This window comes from Podarcis filfolensis (genome assembly GCF_964270895.1).
Source record: "Podarcis filfolensis genome assembly, chromosome: 1".
Lineage (NCBI taxonomy): Eukaryota > Metazoa > Chordata > Lepidosauria > Squamata > Lacertidae > Podarcis > Podarcis filfolensis.
This window is the reverse complement of record NC_139604.1, coordinates 127,958,926-127,979,117: the sequence shown is the minus strand read 5'-3', so window position 1 is coordinate 127,979,117 and position 20,192 is coordinate 127,958,926. Positions and strand designations below refer to the sequence as shown.

Sequence of the window (20,192 nt, the reverse complement as noted above, 5' to 3'; positions counted from 1 at the left end):
TCTATGTGGGGCTACCTTTGAAGGTAACTTGGAAACTACAACTAATCCAGAATGCGGCAGCAAGACTGGTGACTGGGAGTGGCCGCCGAGACCACGTAACACTGGTCTTGAAAGACCTACACTGGCTCCCAGTACGTTTCTGAGCACAATTCAAAGTGTTAGTGCTGACCTTTAAAGCCCTAAACGGCCTTGGCCCAGTATACCTGAAGGAGCGTCTCCACCCCCATCATTCTGCCCAGACACTGAGGTCCAGTGCCAAGGGCCTTCTGGCGGTTCCCTCGCTGCGAGAAGCCAAGTTACAGGGAACCAAGCAGAGGGCCTTCTCGGTAGTGGCACCCACCCTGTGGAACGCCCTCCCACCAGATGTCAAAGAGAAAAACAACTACCAGACTTTTAGAAGACATCTGAAGGCAGCCCTGCCTGGGGAAGCTTTTAATGTTTAATAGACTATTATATTTTGATATTCTGTTGGAAGCCACCCAGAGTGGCTGGGGAAACCCGGCCAGATGGGCGAGGTATAAATAATAATAATAATAATAATAATAATAATAATAATAATTATTATTATTATTATTATTATTATTATTATTATTATTATTATTATTATTATTGTTATCTTGGTTGCCATGGGTGTTTTTGTGACATAGCGCAATGACTGTTCCCTTCACATTCCCCCCGTTTGGATCCTCTTTTATCTTTTGAAGACCATGGTGATGAAAAAGGTCATGTTCTACAACATGCGCATCAAGAGCGCCCAGCGGCAGCTTAATGAGGAGCTCGAGAAGCTAAAAGAGAGGAAGCACAAGCTGCAGAAGCTTCCGGAAGACCGCATAAAGCATTTCAGCTACAACATCAAGAACGTAAGCACGGCCCTTGGCAGCGTCAGCCAAGTGCGTTTGGGTTGGGCCCTGCTTCTGGGACTGGTGGTTTCAGTTGCAGTGTGCTTGGATTTTAGGTGTGCTCACATTGCTGCCTTAGGGGGCAGGGGTCTCCCCCCTGCACCCCAGCCATGCATTTCACAGACCTCCCCCCACCCCCGTTCAGGTCAGCAAGGTTTCAGTTAAGTTTCTGTTTGTGTGCACCCCAGGGAGAAGTGACAGAGCAGGGGGTGCCTTTAACCTGTGCGAAGCTGTTTGCGCTGGTTAGAAATTTTAGGGCTCCCAAGTGGTGTGACACTGGTTTGAGAAACCAGTATCAAACAGTACAGTGGACGCTTGGGTTGCGAACATGATCCGTGCGGGAGGCACTTTCACAACCCGCAGCATCCGCAACCTGCAGTACCGCGTCTGTGCAGGCATGGGTTGCAATTCGGCATTTCTGCGCATGCGCAAAGCGCGATTTAGTGCTTCTGCGCATGCACGAGTGCTGAAACCTGGAAGTAACCTGTTCTGGTACTTCCAGGTTTCAGTGCGTTCATATCCCGAAAATGCGCAACCTGAAGCATCTGTAACCCAAGGTATGACTGTATCTACAAAGTTTTGGGTCATGTTGTGAGATTGAAAACCCAGCACTGGAAATACAGTTGATTGCACAGTAAACAGATTTTGTCTCCAATTGGCTCTGACCCTGTCAGTTCCTGCCTAGTTGTTAGGGCGGTTGAACAAAAGCATCACCCACCCACCCCAGAATGAACATTTGAGCCAGTCCACTGAAATTTCCCCACCTTTTCTCAAATACGAAGGCCATCTCAAAGAGATGGGCTTTGTGGTTCTTCTGAAAGCTGCTCAGTCTTTGGTCTTGGGAAATCAAAGGCCAAACTGCACATTATGTTAAGCACACTATCTTTTTTAAAAGATGCGTGCTTAGCATTGGCCACCTGATAGTTCTGGAAAAAACCAGCCAGCGGGGGCTCCAATCCAGAAGAAGACAACAGTGCAAGAAGGAGGCAGTGTTAACTCTTTCCTTCCAACACTTCCCCCCACAGATCTCCCCCCACCTCCAGTTTGCTATTTGCTCTCAAAGGTACTGTTTGTTTCAGAGAGAAAACAAGAGCAGACTTTTCAATGGAGAATTTTGTGGAGACATGTGTTTTGGTCCCAATCTGGGTTGAGCCAATGTGCAGTTGCTGCTTCTGAAAGAAAAACAAACAAACACCAAAGCGTTCAGTGCTTTGTACGGTTTTAAATAAAATAAAATAAAATAAAATAAAAGACCTGTTTAACGTAAAGTGTAGTGCAGCCCTAAAGATTTCAGCATTTTCATGTACTTCTTTTCATCATTTCCTTTTCCAACAGCTGGAACGTGAACTGGTGGAACTGCAGGCCTCTGGCAAGATACAGGCGAGCAAAGCTATTTCGAGCCAAAACTTAGGCTGCGAAAAATCCGATGAGGAAGCTGAGAGTCCGGATGAGGCCTCAGAGGAATCGAGCCTTGAGCAGTGGTTTCTGCATAAGCTGGAGGCCCTCAAAAGGAGAGTGAATTTCTGGAGCAAAAAGCTAGAGGAGTACGTGCATTTCAGGAAATGTTCAAGGGCTGTTTGAGTAGGCTTTGGGTTTGGAGGTCTTGTGCTCACTGCCCACACCTGGGGTGAAATGCACGGTGGGGTTTCTCTTCCCCCTTAATCCTCCCTCAGCTCCTCCTTCACTTTTCTTGCCTCTTATGAAATGGCTTCAAGCATTATGCAAATCTGCGTGTCATCTAAAAACACAACTAACCACCGAGCATTAAAAACTTTCCTATACAGGGCTCCCTTCAGATATCTTCTAATAGTCAGATAGTTGTTTATTTCCTTGACATCTGATGGGAGCACGTTCCACAGGGTGGGTGCCACTACCGAGAAGGCCCTCTGCCTGGTTCCCTGTAACTTCGCTTCTCACAATGAGGGAACCACCAGAAGACCCTCGGAGCTGGACCTCAGTGTACTGGGCTGGATGATGCGGGTGGAGACGCTCCTTCAGGTTGTTGTTGTTGTTTAGTCGTGTCCAAGTCTTCATGACCCCATGGACCAGAGCAGGCCAGGCACTCCTGTCTTCCACTGCCTCCCGCAGTTTGGTCAAACTCATGCTGGTAGCTTCGAGAACACTGTCCAACCATCTCGTCCTCTGTCTTCCCCTTCTCCTTGCGTCCTCCATCTTTCCCATCATCAGGGTCTTTTCCAGGGAGTCTTCTCTTCTCATGAGGTGGCCAAAGTATTGGAGCCTCAGCTTCAGGATCTGTCCTTCCAGTGAGCACTCAGGGCTGATTTCCTTCAGAATGGATAGGTTGGATCTTCTTGCAGTCCATGGGACTCTCAAGAGTCTCCTCCAGCACCACAATTCAAAAGCTCCTTCAGGTATACAGGGCCAAAGCCATTTAGGGCTTCAAAGGTCAGCACCAACACTTTGAATGGTTCTCAGAAATTTACCAGGAGCCAATGTAGATCTTTTAGGACCAGCTGGTATTTATTGTGGTCCTTCCAACCAAGACAGATCCTGCTCTTTTTGTTGCAGAGTTGAAGCCGTTTATCAGGGAGAAGTCAAGAAGAAGAAGAAAGCCAGTAGTTTGGCTGTGCAGTTTTTGCTGACTGAACTGGAAACAGTGGGGAACACCCGTTTTGAAGAGGGCTCCCCCAGCGATGCCTGGTACAGCTGTTTTGAGATACTGTATTTTGAAACCTTGATATACATTCTTAAAAGGTTAATTCTTACACCTCTTCATATTTCCACAGAAGTCTCTAAGTACACACAGAGAAGATAAAGTAATTTAAAGATCCAGAAACACCCAAAAACAATTCTGCTACAGATGGGAGGAATAGACAGAATGAACCACAAAGCCCACATTCTTAACTCATTCATTTTTATTTCTGTTTGTGAAATTGCTTCCTACAAATCCTCTTAAAATGACAATCAGAAATCTATCAAAATAAATCAAGATACATCAAAATGCAGCACAATTACAGCACATCACAAAACAACGTGTAATTCAGTCATCAAAACCATTCACTATTGTGCCTCAATCTATTCCAATGTTAATTTGCAATTTCATCCAGTATTTTCTGTTCCGTCGCAATTGGCTTATTGTGTACAAGTCTTTCTTCTGTTTTGCCATCCACTGACATACAAACTGACATTTTAAAAAATTTGTATTGCAGTGCACAATTGATGCACATACCTCAGCCGTCAACAGCCTCAAAGTCCTCTGTTTTCTTAAACACAGGTTTAATTCCTGCTATGAATTGATTCTATCCCGATTTTGCGCCTTGGACTTCAAAACCCATGGCATCACAGGAGTGAAAGTGAATCGCGTCATTAGGGTGCACAACCGGATTCTGAGGCTGAAATTTGAAGAGAAGTTTCAACACTTTCTGGACAAAGAAGATTTAAATGAGTTCTTGTAAGTGGGTTTTCCTTTTCCTTTTAATTATAGATGAGTAAGACAGCAAGATAGTGAATTCTGACCAAAGGTGAGGTGTCCTTGTATTAACCAGAGTTTTTAAACTGGAGTTCAAAGTTGGTTTGCATCCTTTGGCTACAGGGAAATCTGGTTAGTGTTAATGTTACACCACAAATTAATGTTCTGCCTTGGTTTAAAGCGAACCAAGGAAAGGAGGACGGACTTGCACATGACAGATGGGGACAGGGAATGTGCAAAACTCACAGCACACTTCTTTCCTCACCATAGTTAGGGAACAAAGAGGAAACTAGATACTAAAGATGGACCCCTATTACCTATTTATCTACTTGCACTGGTGTGCTTTTGAACTGCTAGGTTGGCAGGAGCTGGAACAGAGCAACGGGAGCTCACCCCGTCGCGGGGATTCGAACTGCCGACCTTCCGATTGGCAAGCCCAAGAGGCTCAGTGGTTTAGACCACAGCTGGAGACAGGAGAGTGGGGGAGGTTGTCTCACGAGCAGGCGCTTTAGCAGAAAGTTCCATATCTCATGCCTGTTTGCCCCTCTCTTGTAAAACTTTGTTTTCAAAAAGTATGTTGGTTGCAAGTGCAATGCTGCTGGGACACCATCCACCTTCTTTGTTAATTTCCCGAAAGCATTCATTTGATATGCAAATCATATGCAAACGCCCCTGAGCATTCTTGTGCCCAGTACTAGAGGTGTTCTCCCCCCCCCTCTTATTCCCACCTTCCCAATCTAGAAACTACAGGAAGATGTTGGAATATCTCTTCTATGTATCTCCCCCAGACGTACCCTTGAAGAAACAGCAGTTGGTTCAAATCCTAGAGGACGGTTTCCAGGAAGTAAAAAAGGTATTTTATTTATTTATTTATTTATTTATTTATTTACGGCTATTAGCCCATAAAAAATGTACAAACATAAAAACACAGAGACATAAAAACAGATATATCCGACAGCAGAAGGTGAACACCACGATGCAAGGGTGGGTCATTGAGCAGAGCCAAGTGACAGCTTGGGGCCAGGAGAGCTCCAAGGGATGGATCACAGAAAAGGAAAACTGAAGACGAACTCCGACATGCACTCTCATCATAACAGTCCGATTAGTTTTGATGTTGTTGTTGTTTTTTGGTGGTTTTTGAGTGTGAGATAACCGCATTCAGAAATCTCGCCACCTGCAGAGTTACAGAAGGATCTGTATCCTGCAAAAGCAGTGCGGCGTGTGACTCAACAGGCCTGCCAACCAAGCGCAGTAAAGCAGGACCCAGGAATTTAGCCCTGGCTATGCTATGTAGGGGACAGTTGAACATTATATGTGAAAGAGATTCAACAGTTTCCCCGTCACACACGCATAGCGGAGACACCAAACCCTTGGAAAATCTGTGGTTCAGCAGGTTCGATGGAAAGGCATTGAACCTTGCACGAATAAATGCAAGTCGGTGTGGTACTGATGAAAGAGATGACATGTATGATGGAAGGCCAAGTGGTGGGGTTATTCCGTGATACCTGGGGGGTAAAAAAGGTAACCAGAAGTTTATTTTATTTTTTATTTTTTGAAGTAGTTTTTGTTTGATTTTACAAGTATATAACAGCAGCAGCAACAACAACTTATTATTTATTCCCCGCCCATTCACATCCACGTTTACAGATTCCTCCGAATCTCTGGACTTCCCACCTCCCCTCCGTGTGTCCTTTTAATTAAACCTTTTCTACTGCACCTTTCCCAGTAATCTGTATTTTATATAACATCACTGTCTCCATAGTGCTTGCTACATTACAAGTGTTACTGCAATCCTGCTAAGGTTGGCATCTGCTTACAGTGGTCTCCAAGATAAATTATAATTCTTTCCCCATTCTTTATTAAAGTTTGTTCTTCTTGGTAACCGGAAGTTTAAATTGAGACCTCTTGTGTCTCTCTGGCTTCAGAGTGTTTGGTCTGAATTAGCGTCTTCGTCTTCAGAAAAGTTCCGTACTACAGCCTTCTACAGACTGTACCACTTCATCGTGCAAGCGAGGGAACCTTAGGATTGAAGTCTACTTTTTATTTCTTAAGAAAAAAGAGAAACAAAACGCCTCCACTCAGTGGTGGAGCTTCATGCTCTGGCACCGGGGGGCGGAGAGCAGGCAGGGTGGGGCTGGCGCATGTCCTGGGGCATGGCACTCAGCGTGGGCAGGGGGGGCAGCCACAATGGCACTCCACCGGTATTGCGCTGCCGGAGGCGGTGTGCTCTCCCTGCACTCCTCTTCCTCCGCCAGCGCCTCCACTGAAGTCAGCTGTTATGTACTGAGTTGAATAGGACCCAAAATGCAGCAGTCTGATTGGTCCTAGAACAATGCAGCAGTATGATTGGTCTGCAGGAGCCACCCAATCCGGCTCCAGATGGAAGTGAATCCACAACCTGATTGGCCTACAGGAGAATTCCGGAATTAGCCAATCACGTGCAGCCCATTGTGTAAATAATGTATATAAAGCAGATACTTTGAGGGGACTTTCATTCCTCCTCACCACTATGAGCTGAATAAAGAGCATGAAATCCACTCTCGACTCCGAGTATATTTCAGGAGGCAAGGTGAGGTGGTTGCCTCAGGCAGCAGATCCAGCCTCCTCTGCCGCCAATCACTGCCAATGTGTCTGTCTCCTTCACTCATTACCAAACTTAAAACCATGGAGAGACCTGGTCTGAACAAAGACATTGGATTCTTATCTCATTATACATGACAAAGCCATTTTTCACCTTCTCACCCCTTGCTTTTTCCTATAAGACCTATTGCAGTCGTTAAGAGTCGTCAACAGGCTCATCACAGCTATCTGCCAATCACCCATTCCCACCACCCTTCTGAGTAATACCCCTCCCCACCTTCTCACTATATAGAAGGATCTGGCAACTTCTGTTTCAGTGTATCTGAAGAAGTGTGCATGCACACGAAAGCTCATACCAAGAACGAACTTAGTTGGTCTTTAAGGTGCTACTGGAAGGAAATTTTTTTTTTTGTTTTGACTATGGCAGACCAACACGGCTACCTATCTGTAACTAATCCTTCACTCTTGGACGCTCCCTGTCACTCCTGCGTCCTCTGCAGCTGATCGAACCGGAGGCAGCAGCCATGACAGGGGTCTGGCATTTTCTGTCTCGCCTGAAGTGGCAAAGTGTCCTGGGCTGGCCCAGCCTGATGTTCTCATTTTCTAGAATGCTGTTAGTACTTGTACTGTATTTGTAGAAAATGCATTTTATAAAGAATAAATTGTACCGGGTGAAAAGAAAACCTATGCAATGGAATGGAGTGTAACGGCTGCAAAATCTTGGGACTCCAGTTTAAGGTCACAGTAACGCTGAATCATTGCCTTTGTTAAAAGTGAGCATGTCTGTGTCTTAGTTAGTGGTAGGAAGGTTGGGACTTGCCATTGTTTTTCCGACTGTGGAGACTCCAAGAACCCGCCACCCAGAGGAGTTGGAGAGGACAGACAAGCTACAATTTATGGATTGCTTCAGTGGAGTTTTAGAAGCAAGAAGACCCTCTTTTGGGCTCAAGAGAGTGAAATGCATTGCACTGGACTTAGTACATATGTATGATACTGCTGGATCATAAAGAAGGCTGATCGCCGAAGAATTGATGCTTTTGAATTATGGTGCTGGAGGAGACTCTTGAGAGTCCCATGGACTGCAAGAAGATCAAACCTATCCATTCTGAAGGAAATCAGCCCTGAGTGCTCACTGGAAGGACGGATCCTGAAGCTGAGGCTCCAATACTTTGGCCACCTCATGAGAAGAGAAGACTCCCTGGAAAAGACCCTGATGTTGGGAAAGATGGAGGGCACAAGGAGAAGGGGACGACAGAGGACGAGATGGTGGGACAGTGTTCTCAAAGCTACCAGCATGAGTTTGACCAAACTGCAGGAGGCAGTGAAAGACAGGAGTGCCTGGCGTGCTCTGGTCCATGGGGTCACGAAGAGTCGGACACGACTAAACGGCTAAACAACAACAGCAACGATATTGCTTGCAATAGTTGCCATCCTGCAAGCGAAGAGTTGTCTTCAAAGTCTTGAGTGCGGAGTCTACTTCATCATCTTCAAGGGTGAAACCGCTTCGTCACTCTGCATGACTCAGAAAAATAGCCAAGAGAGATAAGGGAGAGCTGAGCTGGAAGTGTTTTGCTTAGCATGGCAGCTTTCCATGGGAAGGAAGGGGTTTGTTGTAGTTAAATGTTGGGAGAGCATTTAAGGGTCAATCTGATCTACCTACTCAGACTTGCTTTGTTGCTCTTTGCAGCCTGGAAGCGAAGGAGGTGTCCAGCTCTCCAACAGTCTCAGTATCTGCGAATGTCCAAGAATTGAATATTTGCAAAAGCAAGCCAGAAGCAAGGGGGACTCCGAGGATACATTCAGGCGTGGTAAATATAGAGAGGTTGCTCTAAGCACCCATGAATAATTTTTAGAGCCCTCATCACACAAAAAAAAGCATTTTCAGCTGGAAAAGCCGCAGCGGCCTTGCAATAAATGCAGCGGGTTGTGGCAAGAGGGACAGAGCCTTGGGTGCTAGCGGGGTGGTCCAGCAGGATGTGAAGTTTTAAGGCCATGCTTTCTGCTAGTGGAAGTGGGGGTGTTCGCAATAATAAGAATAAAGGTAAAGGTACCCCTGCCCGTACGGGCCAGTCGTGTCCGACTCTAGGGTTGCGCGCTCATCTCGCTCAAGAGGCCGGGAGCCGGCACCGTCCGAAGACACTTCCGGGTCACGTGGCCAGCATGACGAAGCTGCTCTGGCGAGCCAGCACCAGCGCAGCACACGGAAACGCCGTTTACCTTCCCGCTTTAAAGCGGTCCCTATTTATCTACTTGCACTTTGACGTGCTTTCGAACTGCTAGGTGGGCAGGAGCTGGGACCGAACGACGGGAGCTCACCCCGCCGTGGGGATTCGAACCGCCGACCATACGATCAGCAAGTCCTAGGCACTGAGGTTTTACCCACAGCGCCACCCGCGTCCCTAATAATAATAATAATAATAATAATATTTTATTTATACCCCGCCCTTCCCGGTTCAGAAAACCAGGCTCAGGGCAGCTAACAACAAATTTAAAATACTTAATTGATGCAACAAAAAACAGCATAAAACGTGAATAACCATCAATTCAAAAATCAATTTAGGGGGAAAATGCATCCAATAAACATTAGATGATAACCAGGGCTAGCTGGGTAAATTAGTCCTCTTTGGGCCAGCGAGGAGACCAGGGGAGAATTAGCTGTGGGATCCCAGAGCGGGTAATCTTCATAAAAGGGGGAGGGGGAGGGAAGGAAGGGGAATAAAAGATCAGGCTAAGTTCAAATTGAAAACCAGGCAGAATAGCTCTGTCTTACAGGCCCTGCGGAAGGAAGTTAAATCCTGCAGGGCCCTGGTCTCATGGGACAGAGCATTCCACCAGGTCGGAGCCATCACTGAGAAGGTCCTGTCCATGGTGGAGGATAATCTGACTTCCTTAGGGCCCTGGACCTCTAAACTATTAAGGTCCTCTGCGGGGCAGACCAGTCGTAGATGAGACTGGAATCCAAATAATATTGCTGTGACAAGGTGAGGAACTGTCAGAGAGGAAAGCAGCTTGCACTGGAGACAAAGAAGAAATTCATTCAGTCTGGGGTTTTTTTATGCAGACCTGTAGCTCAGCTGGTTAGAGCATGGTGCTGATCATGCCCAAGGTTGCAGGTTCGATCCCTGTATGGGGCAGCTGCATAGTCCTGCATTGCAGGGGGGGGTGGACTTTCCAACTTCTGCAATTCTATGATTATACCAAATTCACCCTTCTCATACCAATGATTCAAAATCTGTTTCAAAATCCATACATCCATCAAAGGCTGCTATGCAATGTTCCAACGAATGAATACAAAAATGGGTATATTATTTATTTGTTTAGTATATTTAGTTAGTTAGCTAGCTATTTACATAAGCCATTTTTAATCCCTCTTGTTCAGCTGAAAAGGCTTTCAGAGTGGTGGGCAAATCACTTATTTATTTATTTTAAAGTACACAAAAAACACGCACGTTAGTGAGAACAACATGCAAAAACGTGTTCTGCGAGGGGTGAAATTCGGCATTTTGTAGGACAGCGAGTCATGGCGCCTCCAAAGGAAAATCTTGACACCCCCTTCATCTCTGTTTGGATGGCACCCAGGGGAATGACCTCTGATGATGTCCTTAATGCGTGGGCAGATCCGGGCAAGAACGGTCACCCATTGTGTGTGCTGCTTGGTTCATTTTGCTTCCTTCGTTTGGGACACTCCTCTGGGGTTTTGATGCCTTGTGTTCTTGTAAGTGATACCTTCTCTTCTCTTCTCCTTTCTCAGGGAAACTCATCGTCGCAAAAGTCTTCCTTGGACACAGCGCCCCGGCTCATGACGGAGAGCCAATCGTCCAGGCCAGCTATCCCAACATCAATTCCGTCTACAGGTCTGGCAAGTCCTCCCAGAACAGCCCCTGTAGTACAGCCAGCAGTGGGGCTGTGGACCAGCAAGAGAAACCCAAGTGTAAGTTAGTGTCTCCAACTGGAGTTGGTCATATCATACTCCTGGGATTTCATTGGGGAAATTTGATCCTGGGATTTTTATTATTTTTTAAAATGTAACAGTACCCAATTTGTTGTTTAGTCGTTTAGTCGTGTCCGACTCTTCGTGACCCCATGGACCAGAGCACACCAGGCACTCCTGTCTTCCACTGCCTCCCTCAGTTTGGTCAGACTCATGCTGGTAGCTTCAATAACACTGTCCCACCATCTCGTCCTCTGTCGTCCCCTTCTCCTTGTGCCCTCCATCTTTCCCAGCATCAGGGTCTTTTCCAGGGAGTCTTCTCTTCTCATGAGGTGGCCAAAGTATTGGAGCCTCAGCTTCAGGATCCGTCCTTCCAGTGAGCACTCAGGGCTGATTTCCTTCAGAATGGAGAGGTTTGATCTTGCAGTCCATGGGACTCTCAAGAGTCTCCTCCAGCACCATAATTCAAAAGCATCAATTCTTCGGTGTTCAGCCTTCTTGATGGTCCAGTTCTCACTTCCATACATCACTACTGGGAAAACCATAGCTTTAACTATACGGACCTTTGTTGGCAAGGTGATGTCTCGGGTCATATGGAATCGACAATATATAACCACCTAGGTGTGATGTACCTCAACAACCAAACATATACAAAAGGACAATGCACAGTAGTACAAGTAAGGAGATCATAGGATTAAGGGACCCTCAGGGGTCATCGAGTCCAACCCGCTGCAATACAGGAATCTCAGCCAAATCATCCAGGGCAGATAGCTACCCAACCTCTATTTTAAAACCTCCAAGGTGTGGGATGTGAAACACAAGAGCAGTCAAGTACAACATTCCTAGAGTGAACATGTTTACACATGGGGAGGAACGTTTGTCCAGCCAGCAGGTAAACTTCCTGTTTCCTTCTGGGTTGGGACAGACTTCCTCTGCATGTGACTAGAGGTGGGCGTGGCCTCACCTGTGCAGGTAATGACAAAAGCACAGGGCAGGGCAGCCATCTCTCTTTTTTTACTACATGCATCGAAGAAGCAACATCTGGTTAGCCAAAGATGTCCTCTTGGCTTCCAGACAAGAGAGGACAAAGGGACTGTCTTCTTATGGAATAGTTTCCAAGTGTATGTTACTTTTCTAAGCTAAGTCTGCCTTCTGGGATCCTATTGTGAACAGAATGATATGTGAGTAAACTCTTTTTATACTTTTGTAGAAGACTGTGTCATGTCTTATCTTTTATGAGAGAATAAGGGGGAAATACCAGAACAGTTATTATAGAGGCTTTAGCGAGCCTGAGCAAGCGCATCCGCTGCAAGTTTAAAAAGGGGAATGTTACTCTGCTAAATTGTGGGACTTGTTAACACAAGTTGGAAAAGGATATAATCAGACAATATATCCTCTCCTGCATGCCTGAACATTCCCACACAAGGAAGGAGAATCCACCACCTCCCGAAGGAGTCCATTCTGTACTGTCAGAAAGTTATGCCTTTCTTAGAACTTGAATCCATTGGTTTGGATCCTATCCTCCAGAGCAGGAGAAAACAAGCTTGCTCCATCTTGCATGTGACAGCCCTTGAGATATTTGAAGATGGCTGTCGTATCTCCTCTCGGCCTCCTCTTTTCCAGGCTAAACATACCCAGCTCCTTCAACCATTCCTCATCAGGCTTGGTTTCCAGACCCTAGATCATCTTGGCTGCCGTCCTCTGCACACCTTCCAGCTTGTCAACATCCTTCTTAAATTGGGGTTCCCTGAATTGGACACAGTATTCTAGGTGTTGTCTGACCAAGGCAGAACAGAGTGTTACTATTACTTCCCTTGATCTGGACACTAGACTTCCATGGATGCAGCCTAGAATAGCATTAGCTTTTTTTGCTGCTGCATCACACTGTTGACTCATGTCAAGCTTGTGGTCCTTTTCACATGTACTACCAGTAAACCAGGTGTAGGAGGTTATTTAGCTGAGATTCTTGTATTGCAGGGGGCTGGACCAGATGACCCGCTCTACAATTCTATGATTTCCAGTTCTTGCAGAACAACTGGCTATAGATGTGTTTTGACCATCCAGTCTGTTTCAGATGTGTTCCAATAAGTCAGCTTTTGTAAGCTATTTGGACACACCCCCAAACGCCGCAAAGAATGGAAGTCTCCATTTGTCTGAGGACTCTGGTGCAGAAGGCGAGACAGGGCCTAGAAAAAGCTCAGGAGAGAGCAGATATTTCCGCCCACCCACTGCTACCGGAAGAAAGTAGCAAGGCAGCGAGTAGCCGCTAGAGGGAGCTCCAGCCTCACACATGGAGCCTCTGCATTTATTTGAAACCTTTGCATTCTTTTTTACTGCTTTGGTGTGCTCCAAAAGCCGTGATCTGCCCTAGTACAGAGAAAGCGGGAAGATGGAAGTAAGCGCTTGGGATGGCGTAGCTCACAGCGATGGTGGCGATGTTCTGCCTCCGCTGTCGGAGGAGATATGCCTCTGAATATGAGCCACAGGGAATCCCAAGCGGGGCAAAAGGGCTGTTGCGCCTGAGCTTCCCTTGCACGCTTCCCATGGGCGTTTGGCTGGTGAATGTTAGAATAAGGTTACCAGATTTTTTTTCAGTGAATCCGGGGACACTTTTCAACTTCAGTAGGAATGATAGGATTTTGTCAGGGGACTGATTTGTAAATCCGGGATCTTCCCCGGGAAACAGGGACGTCTGGTAACCTTATTTAGAACGAATTGCTGGACTAGATGAGCCTTTGTCCTGTTCCAGCAGAGCTCTTGTGACAAGTGCTGACCCTCCTGGGGCAGCCTGGATAGCTAGGTTGCCTAGAGCATGGTGCTGATGACGCCAAGGTTGCAGGTTCGATCCCCACACGGGGCAGCTGCATATTCCTGTATTGCAGGGGGTTGGACTGGACTCTACAATTCTATTTTTCTCGAAAGCATACGTGGTATGGGGTTTTTGGGGTGTGTTAAGGGAGGGGTAGGACCTCTGGTGGGAGGCATGTTGTATAGTTTTTCCATCTTTGGTCTCTACCCTGCACTCAGCTCTCACCTGTGGCTCTCAGAAGCTGTCAGCATGCAGCAGCAGCCACACCCCAGGAAATGACTTCGATTGGTCTTAAATCCTCAGTGAGTTAGGGGCTCCCCCTGCATGCAAAGACAGGCTGCAATGGGCAACGGGAAAACTGGCCTCCTCCGCAGTGGCTCCCCGTTTGTGGGATGCTCTCCCCAGGGAGACTCGCCTGGCACCTTCATTATACACCTTTAGGTACCAGGCGGAAACTTTCCTCTTCAACCAGGCCTTTGGCTGATTAACGCTCTACAGCCTTTCTAAATGTTTCTGCAGGAAGGGAGGTGGGTAGGTTACTGTTTTTGCTGCTTTGTTTTTAACAAGATGTAACCGGCTGTGTTCTTAATAAATAAGGTATACTTTTTATTGTATCAAATTTCAACAGAAGTAACTCATAAAGTTCAACAACCAAATAAAGCAGAAGACCCAGTGGATCAGATCAGAACTTAAAACCTTCTTTGTTGTTAAACTCTTTTACCTGCAGAGCGTATTTGCAGGAGTTACAGTGCCCACATTTAAAGAAACCACGTGGAGGACCAGACAACATACGTTGTATGGGTGTTGGTTTTAAATCCATATGCACCAATATATCTTTTAGTGACTTAGTGCGTCGTTTGGCAAAAAGGGGGGTATAATCACACTGAAGAAGCCCAGGATGGCAAAACAAGGAAAATATTCTGGAAATCCTTGCCTAGACTCTGTGAAAGGATTTTGTGGAACTGTAACAACCTTTCATGTGGATTCTTTGGACTTTATGAACAGACAGGTGGAATAGACACCATTACACGGGTGGACCTTATGCATGAACTGACTAGAAAATGATCTGATCCACTGGGTCTTCTGCTTTGTTTGGTTGTTGAACTTTATGAGTTACAGTGGTACCTCGGGTTAAGAACTTAATTCGTTCCGGAGGTCCGTTCTTAACCTGAAACTGTTCTTAACCTGAAGCACCACTTTAGCTAATGGGGCCTCCCACTGCCGCTGTGCTGCTGCTGCACAATTTCTTTTCTCATCCTAAAGCAAAGTTCTTAACCCGAGGTAATATTTCTGGGTTAGTGGAGTCCGTAACCTGAAGCATATGTACCCGAGGTACCACTGTATATCATATTTATCTAACAACACAGTCGGTTACTTCTCGTGTGTTTATTGAGGATGCTTTACATGACCATAGGTTTGTTTGTTGTTGCTTTGTTTTTAACGACTTCCTCATTTTCATCCTGTCTTTTATTCGGTGAACCGTCCTGAGATCTTACAACGAAGGGCGGCATATCAATCTAATAAACAATGAGAAGGTGGTTTCTGCACATGCTGTGCAGGGGCAAATAGGGTCTGTCCACCCAGGGAGGCAGCTCATCTAAGTGGAGTGTGGGGCAGAGGTCTACTGATGGCTTCTAGCTATGGTGGAGCTGGAGGCAGCTGGAAACCACAGGATAGTATTGCTCTTGTGCTCAGGAACTTTTCTTGTGGGTTTCCCCTGGGCACCTGGTTGGCCACTGTGAGAAGAGGATGCTGGACTAGGTGGGCCATTGGCCTGATCCTGCGGGCTCTCCTTCTCTCCTCTCTTTCTTATTTTCCTTCTGGAAATGTCTCCTGTTCTTACAATTTCAAAACTTCAGTAACCGGAGGGGTGGGGAATCTGTAAGAGAATCCGCCATTCCTGTTCTTGCCTTTCAGCTTCAGAAGTCTGCTCTTCCCTCGACTACAAGAACTGCGACTGCAACCTGCGACAGTGCGAGTGGTTTGTGTTCGATCACGAGCTGGTTCTGCCCGAGTACATCGTAGAGTTTGAGTACATCACGTTGGTACGCGCTTCCTGCTCCCTAGCAATGCCTTCAGCGCGGAGGGGCTAGTGTAGCCCCTCAGCAAATGTGCCTGGGCTTGCCGATCAGAAGTCGGCAGTTCGAATCCCTGCGACGGGGCGATCTCCTGTTGCTCTGTCCCAGCTCCTGCCAACCTAGCAGTTCGAAAGCACACCAGTGCAAGTAGATAAATAGGTACCACTGCGGCGGGAAGGGAAATGGCATTTCCGTGCACTCTGACTTCCATCACGGTGTCCCATTGCATCAGAAGCAGTTTAGTCCTGCTGGCCACATGACCCGGAAAGCTGTCTGTGGACAAACACAGGCTCCCTCGGCCTGATGCGAGATGAGCGCCACTCCCCATAGTCACCTTGGACTGGACTTAACTGCCCAGGGGTCCTTTACCATTTTAAACTTTTACCTACAGAGTTATCATGCATCCTGAGAAGCTGCAGCCATTTAGTCAGGGCCGGCCCATTCATGAGGCAAGGTGACCTGGCTGCCTCAGGCGCTAGCATCTACGGGGCAGCAGATCTGTCCCACAGGGATGCATTGCTTGCTGTTGCCGCTGCTGCTACTGCAACAGTGGCAATGCTAGCTGTGGTACAGGCTTGGCAGCTTGCCCCTGCAATTAAAGGGGCCGCACGACGGAAATGTATGCCACACCACAGTAAGAGCTGTTTGGTCGTGGATCAGGCTCCTTCAGAAGGTGGTGGACTCTCCTCCCTTGGAGGTTGTTAAGCAGAGGTTGGATGGCCATCTGTCAGGGATCCTTGAGTCGAGATTCCTGCATTGCAAGGGGTTGGACTAGATGATAACTGGGGGTACTTTCCAAGTCTACAAAACTGAAATGGACAGATAGTGTCAGGAGTTCAGCCTACACTTGAGTAGGACCCTGGCAGAAACACATGCCCAACTGGCATGTTCCCTCCCTCCTGGTCGAACGTTCGGGAGCTTCATAAGCTTTCTTCTGCCCAAACATCACAGCGACCGATGCCAACCGACACTGGCACACTTAGGGATCCGCAGAGTTTGCGCAGTTCGCATAACAGACCTCAGCAACTCAGCATTTTGGCTAATCTACTTTATTTTCATATAAACACACACGGAGCACTGCAATATGGCTCCCTCTCTCTTTAGCATCAGACAGCAAAGAGAAAAAGAACAAAGGACAATAGTCCCACTTCACGGAACACAGTAACACAAACATCCTGTCTCCATCACTTCCCACTTTGTGGAGTCAAAACATATACCCTCATGTGACAGACAGCAATCCCATGACTGCAATCACGGAGCAAGAATTCTAACAGATAGCACACACTCATTGCACCACCTATGCATGGCTACATCTTTCTCAATTAGCAAGCTCTGCCTTTAATTAAAGGGGCTCACCCCCACTTCAGCGGTTGGACCCCAAGCTAATTTGCAAAGGGTCAAATCCAGTGCAGAGGAGATCCAGGCTTTTTGGTTTTTTTGGTCCTCCTAAGTCAGGAGCTGGGAGCCTTTGGCCCTCTAGATGTTGGATGATGAAAGCTATAGTCCAACGGCGCCTGGAGAATCACAGGCTTCCCCCCGCCCCCCGTGCTGGGTGTTGCACCGAAGCATCTTTATGACTCTCGCTTAGCTCGTTTACATATCTGTTTAGTTAAACAAAGGAAATGCAGTAACAAGCTGTGGCAAAAAGAGAAAGCTCTGGGTCTCCTGCCTAGGTCAAAGTGGAGCCTCTGTTCTCGTCGCTCAGCAACGTGACCGGGGAGGAAGGAAGGAGAAACTCGGCAGGATTTGTGCTTTCTCGGGATTTGCAACGCGACGACGAAGTTCTAAGCATGAAGCCTATCATTAAGCCCAAGCCCAAAATCGTTTGCCTGGATGAAAAGACGGTGCTGGCGGTAGCCAAGGCCAACATCTATAGTCAGATAATGGTGAGCAGGTTCTGTTACTCGGTGTTCTTGCAGAATCGAAGCGACACGGTGCTGGTTCCAAAGGAGACCGCAAACTCCTCCCGTTCCCTGAAGTTGGGGGGACTTTTGTTTTTGTCTTGCTACACCACTTACCATATTTTTCGCTCTATAAGACGCACCCGACCATAAGACGCACCTAGTTTTAGAGCAGAACAAGAAAAAAAATATTCTCTCCCTCTCTGCGCAGCGCCCCTTCAGCAAAGCGGGAGGAGAAATGGAAGGGGCTCCGTTTCTCCTCCCGCTTTGCTGAAGGGGCGCTGAGCAGAGAGGGAAAGCTGCTCAGCGCATCTCCAGCGAAGCGGTCAGAACAGCAAGAGGGATCGCTGCTTGCGCTGCGCAACAATCCCTCTTGCTGTTCTGCCTTCTGGGATAGCTGTGCAGCCTGCATTCGCCCCATAAGACGCACACACATTTCCCCTTACTTTTTAGGAGGGAAAAAGTGCATCTTATAGAGTGAAAAATACGATATATACCTTGTAAGCTTATAAATTTGTATGTATGTGTCTCTTTTTTTTACACGAGTGTGTCTGAACCATTGTTATTTGCACGTCTTTATTTTTTTACCTTGTGCACTTCTAATTTTATACTGGGTACAAAATTCTTTCCCCCCCTTCAATAAGGAATAAATTTAAAAAAACCCCACAGTCTCCTTGCACCTCTCTAGACAGGTCAGGATTTCACAGGTGCATGGTGGTAGGGAGTCAGACTGAAGAATCTCCTGGCAGTGGAGGTGGAAGGAGAAGAGAATGTAGCTTCATTGTCTTTTAATGTATTGTTGCGTTTATATCTCACATTTCTTCAAACAATCATGTGTGGTTCTCCCCCCCCCCCCCGCCCCCCGGCTTCCATTTTATCCTCACAACATCCCTGGGAGGTAGGTTACGCCAAGACATAGTGACTAGCCATGGTCACCCAGGGAGCTTAGTGGGGGTATGAACTCCCGGCTTCCACTCTAGCCACTAGGCTACACTGCCTCTCCATTGCAATGGTGAAGAGGGGACAGTTTTTCCAGGAAGGCTTTTAGGGCCAGATGTGACTAAACATGGAACTGTCCCAATTATATTGAAAAGGGGCAGAGCTTGGGTTTTTTCTTTTTCTGTTTCTTTTTTTAAGAAAGCAAAAGGACCAATGCAGAAGCCCAACCCCATAATAAAATTTCCAGTCCCAATCTGATACCCTCCAGATGTTGTTGTGGCTCAGTGGCAGGGTAGCAGCTGCCTTGCATGCAGAAGATCATCCAATCCCCTCTTCTCTTTCAACGCAGATTCTGAACCTGCATGGAAACAGGCTGAGCAAACTCCGAGACATCTCCAAGCTCACCGGGCTTCGCAAACTCATTATTAGTTTTAACGAATTCACCTGTTTAGATGACGTTTACCACTTGGTAAGAGTAACGCGGCTACATTTTTTCTCATTAGAGTGGGTATGTTCGTAAAAATTAAATTTAAGGCACAAAGTGAAAAAGCCCTGGAGTGAAGGGAGCTTTTCATGGGGAAACGCAAGTCTTTGGACATCATTGGATATAATAATTATCTGCTTAAAACCTTTGATGTGACTTCATAGATCATAGAATTGAAGAGCTGGGAGGGACCCCCAATGGTCATCTAGATGAACCCCCTGCAATGCAGGAATCTCAGCTCAAGCATCCCTGACAGATGGGCCTCCAACATCTGCTTGAAAACCTCCAAGGAAGGAGAGTCTACTGCTTTCCGAGGGAGACCGTGGCATGAAATTCTACTCAATATTGATCCAGAGCAGAAATCCGATGTATAGTTAGCAGAGTAAAAACTTAAACCTGCTGCAGGATTCCCAAGAAATAGACCAGAGGCAATTAATATTTCATTCAGCCGAGTTTACTACTGCCACTGAAGGCAAATGAGCATAATGGTCACAAATCCAATACATTCAGGATTGGCCCTGTCCGTAAAAAATCCAGTTGCAGCAGACTTAACTTAAATTTGCAATAACTTATAATAAGTCTTAACACTAAGCATGCTATATACAGAACACCACACCAGAAGGAAAAGAGATAGAAAAAGAAAGTGAAACCCAGGCTCCTTTTGGCATTATTATAGTCTCCATGACCTTGACAGAAGAGATAACAGAACCAGTTTAAGCCAGCTGTACTCAGCTTCTCTGAAGGAATAACCCAAACATCATCAACCTTCTGCTTGTTTCTTTCACACAGAGAAGCTTCCAGAACCCTCTTGAACACAGCTGTCAACTTTTCCCTTTTCTTGCGAGGAATCCTATTCAGAATAAGGGAATTTCCCTTAAAAAAAAGGAAACAGCTATGCTCTAGAATAGAATAGAATAGGAAAGATCTCTACACTTCAGATCAGTACTTTCTGCACCAAGAAGTGCAGTTCCACTGTCAAACCACCCAATACAATCGTAATACCATGCACATTGTTCTGCAAACAAATTACCGTATTTTTCGCTCTATAAGACGCACCAGACCACAAGACGCACCTGGTTTTTGGAGGAGGAAAACAAGAAAAAATATATTCTGAATCTCAGAAGCCAGAACAGCAAGAGGG

The 20,192-nt window shown here is 46.5% G+C and overlaps 1 protein-coding gene across 3 annotated transcripts in view; it reads left to right on the top strand.

Annotated features, from left to right (window-relative positions):
- Positions 1 to 20,192, top strand: part of LRRC9 (leucine rich repeat containing 9) — a 72,159-nt gene that overhangs the window by 16,131 nt on the left and 35,836 nt on the right. For all 3 annotated transcript variants that reach the window (XM_083610123.1, XM_083610122.1, XM_083610121.1), the window contains 10 exons: positions 705 to 860; positions 2,235 to 2,443; positions 3,429 to 3,560; positions 4,135 to 4,311; positions 5,071 to 5,182; positions 8,597 to 8,717; positions 10,661 to 10,840; positions 15,567 to 15,694; positions 17,401 to 17,613; positions 18,917 to 19,036. In XM_083610123.1, coding sequence (XP_083466249.1) covers positions 705 to 860; positions 2,235 to 2,443; positions 3,429 to 3,560; positions 4,135 to 4,311; positions 5,071 to 5,182; positions 8,597 to 8,717; positions 10,661 to 10,840; positions 15,567 to 15,694; positions 17,401 to 17,613; positions 18,917 to 19,036 — 1,548 coding nt within the window. The remainder of the gene's footprint in view (positions 1 to 704; positions 861 to 2,234; positions 2,444 to 3,428; positions 3,561 to 4,134; positions 4,312 to 5,070; positions 5,183 to 8,596; positions 8,718 to 10,660; positions 10,841 to 15,566; positions 15,695 to 17,400; positions 17,614 to 18,916; positions 19,037 to 20,192) is intronic.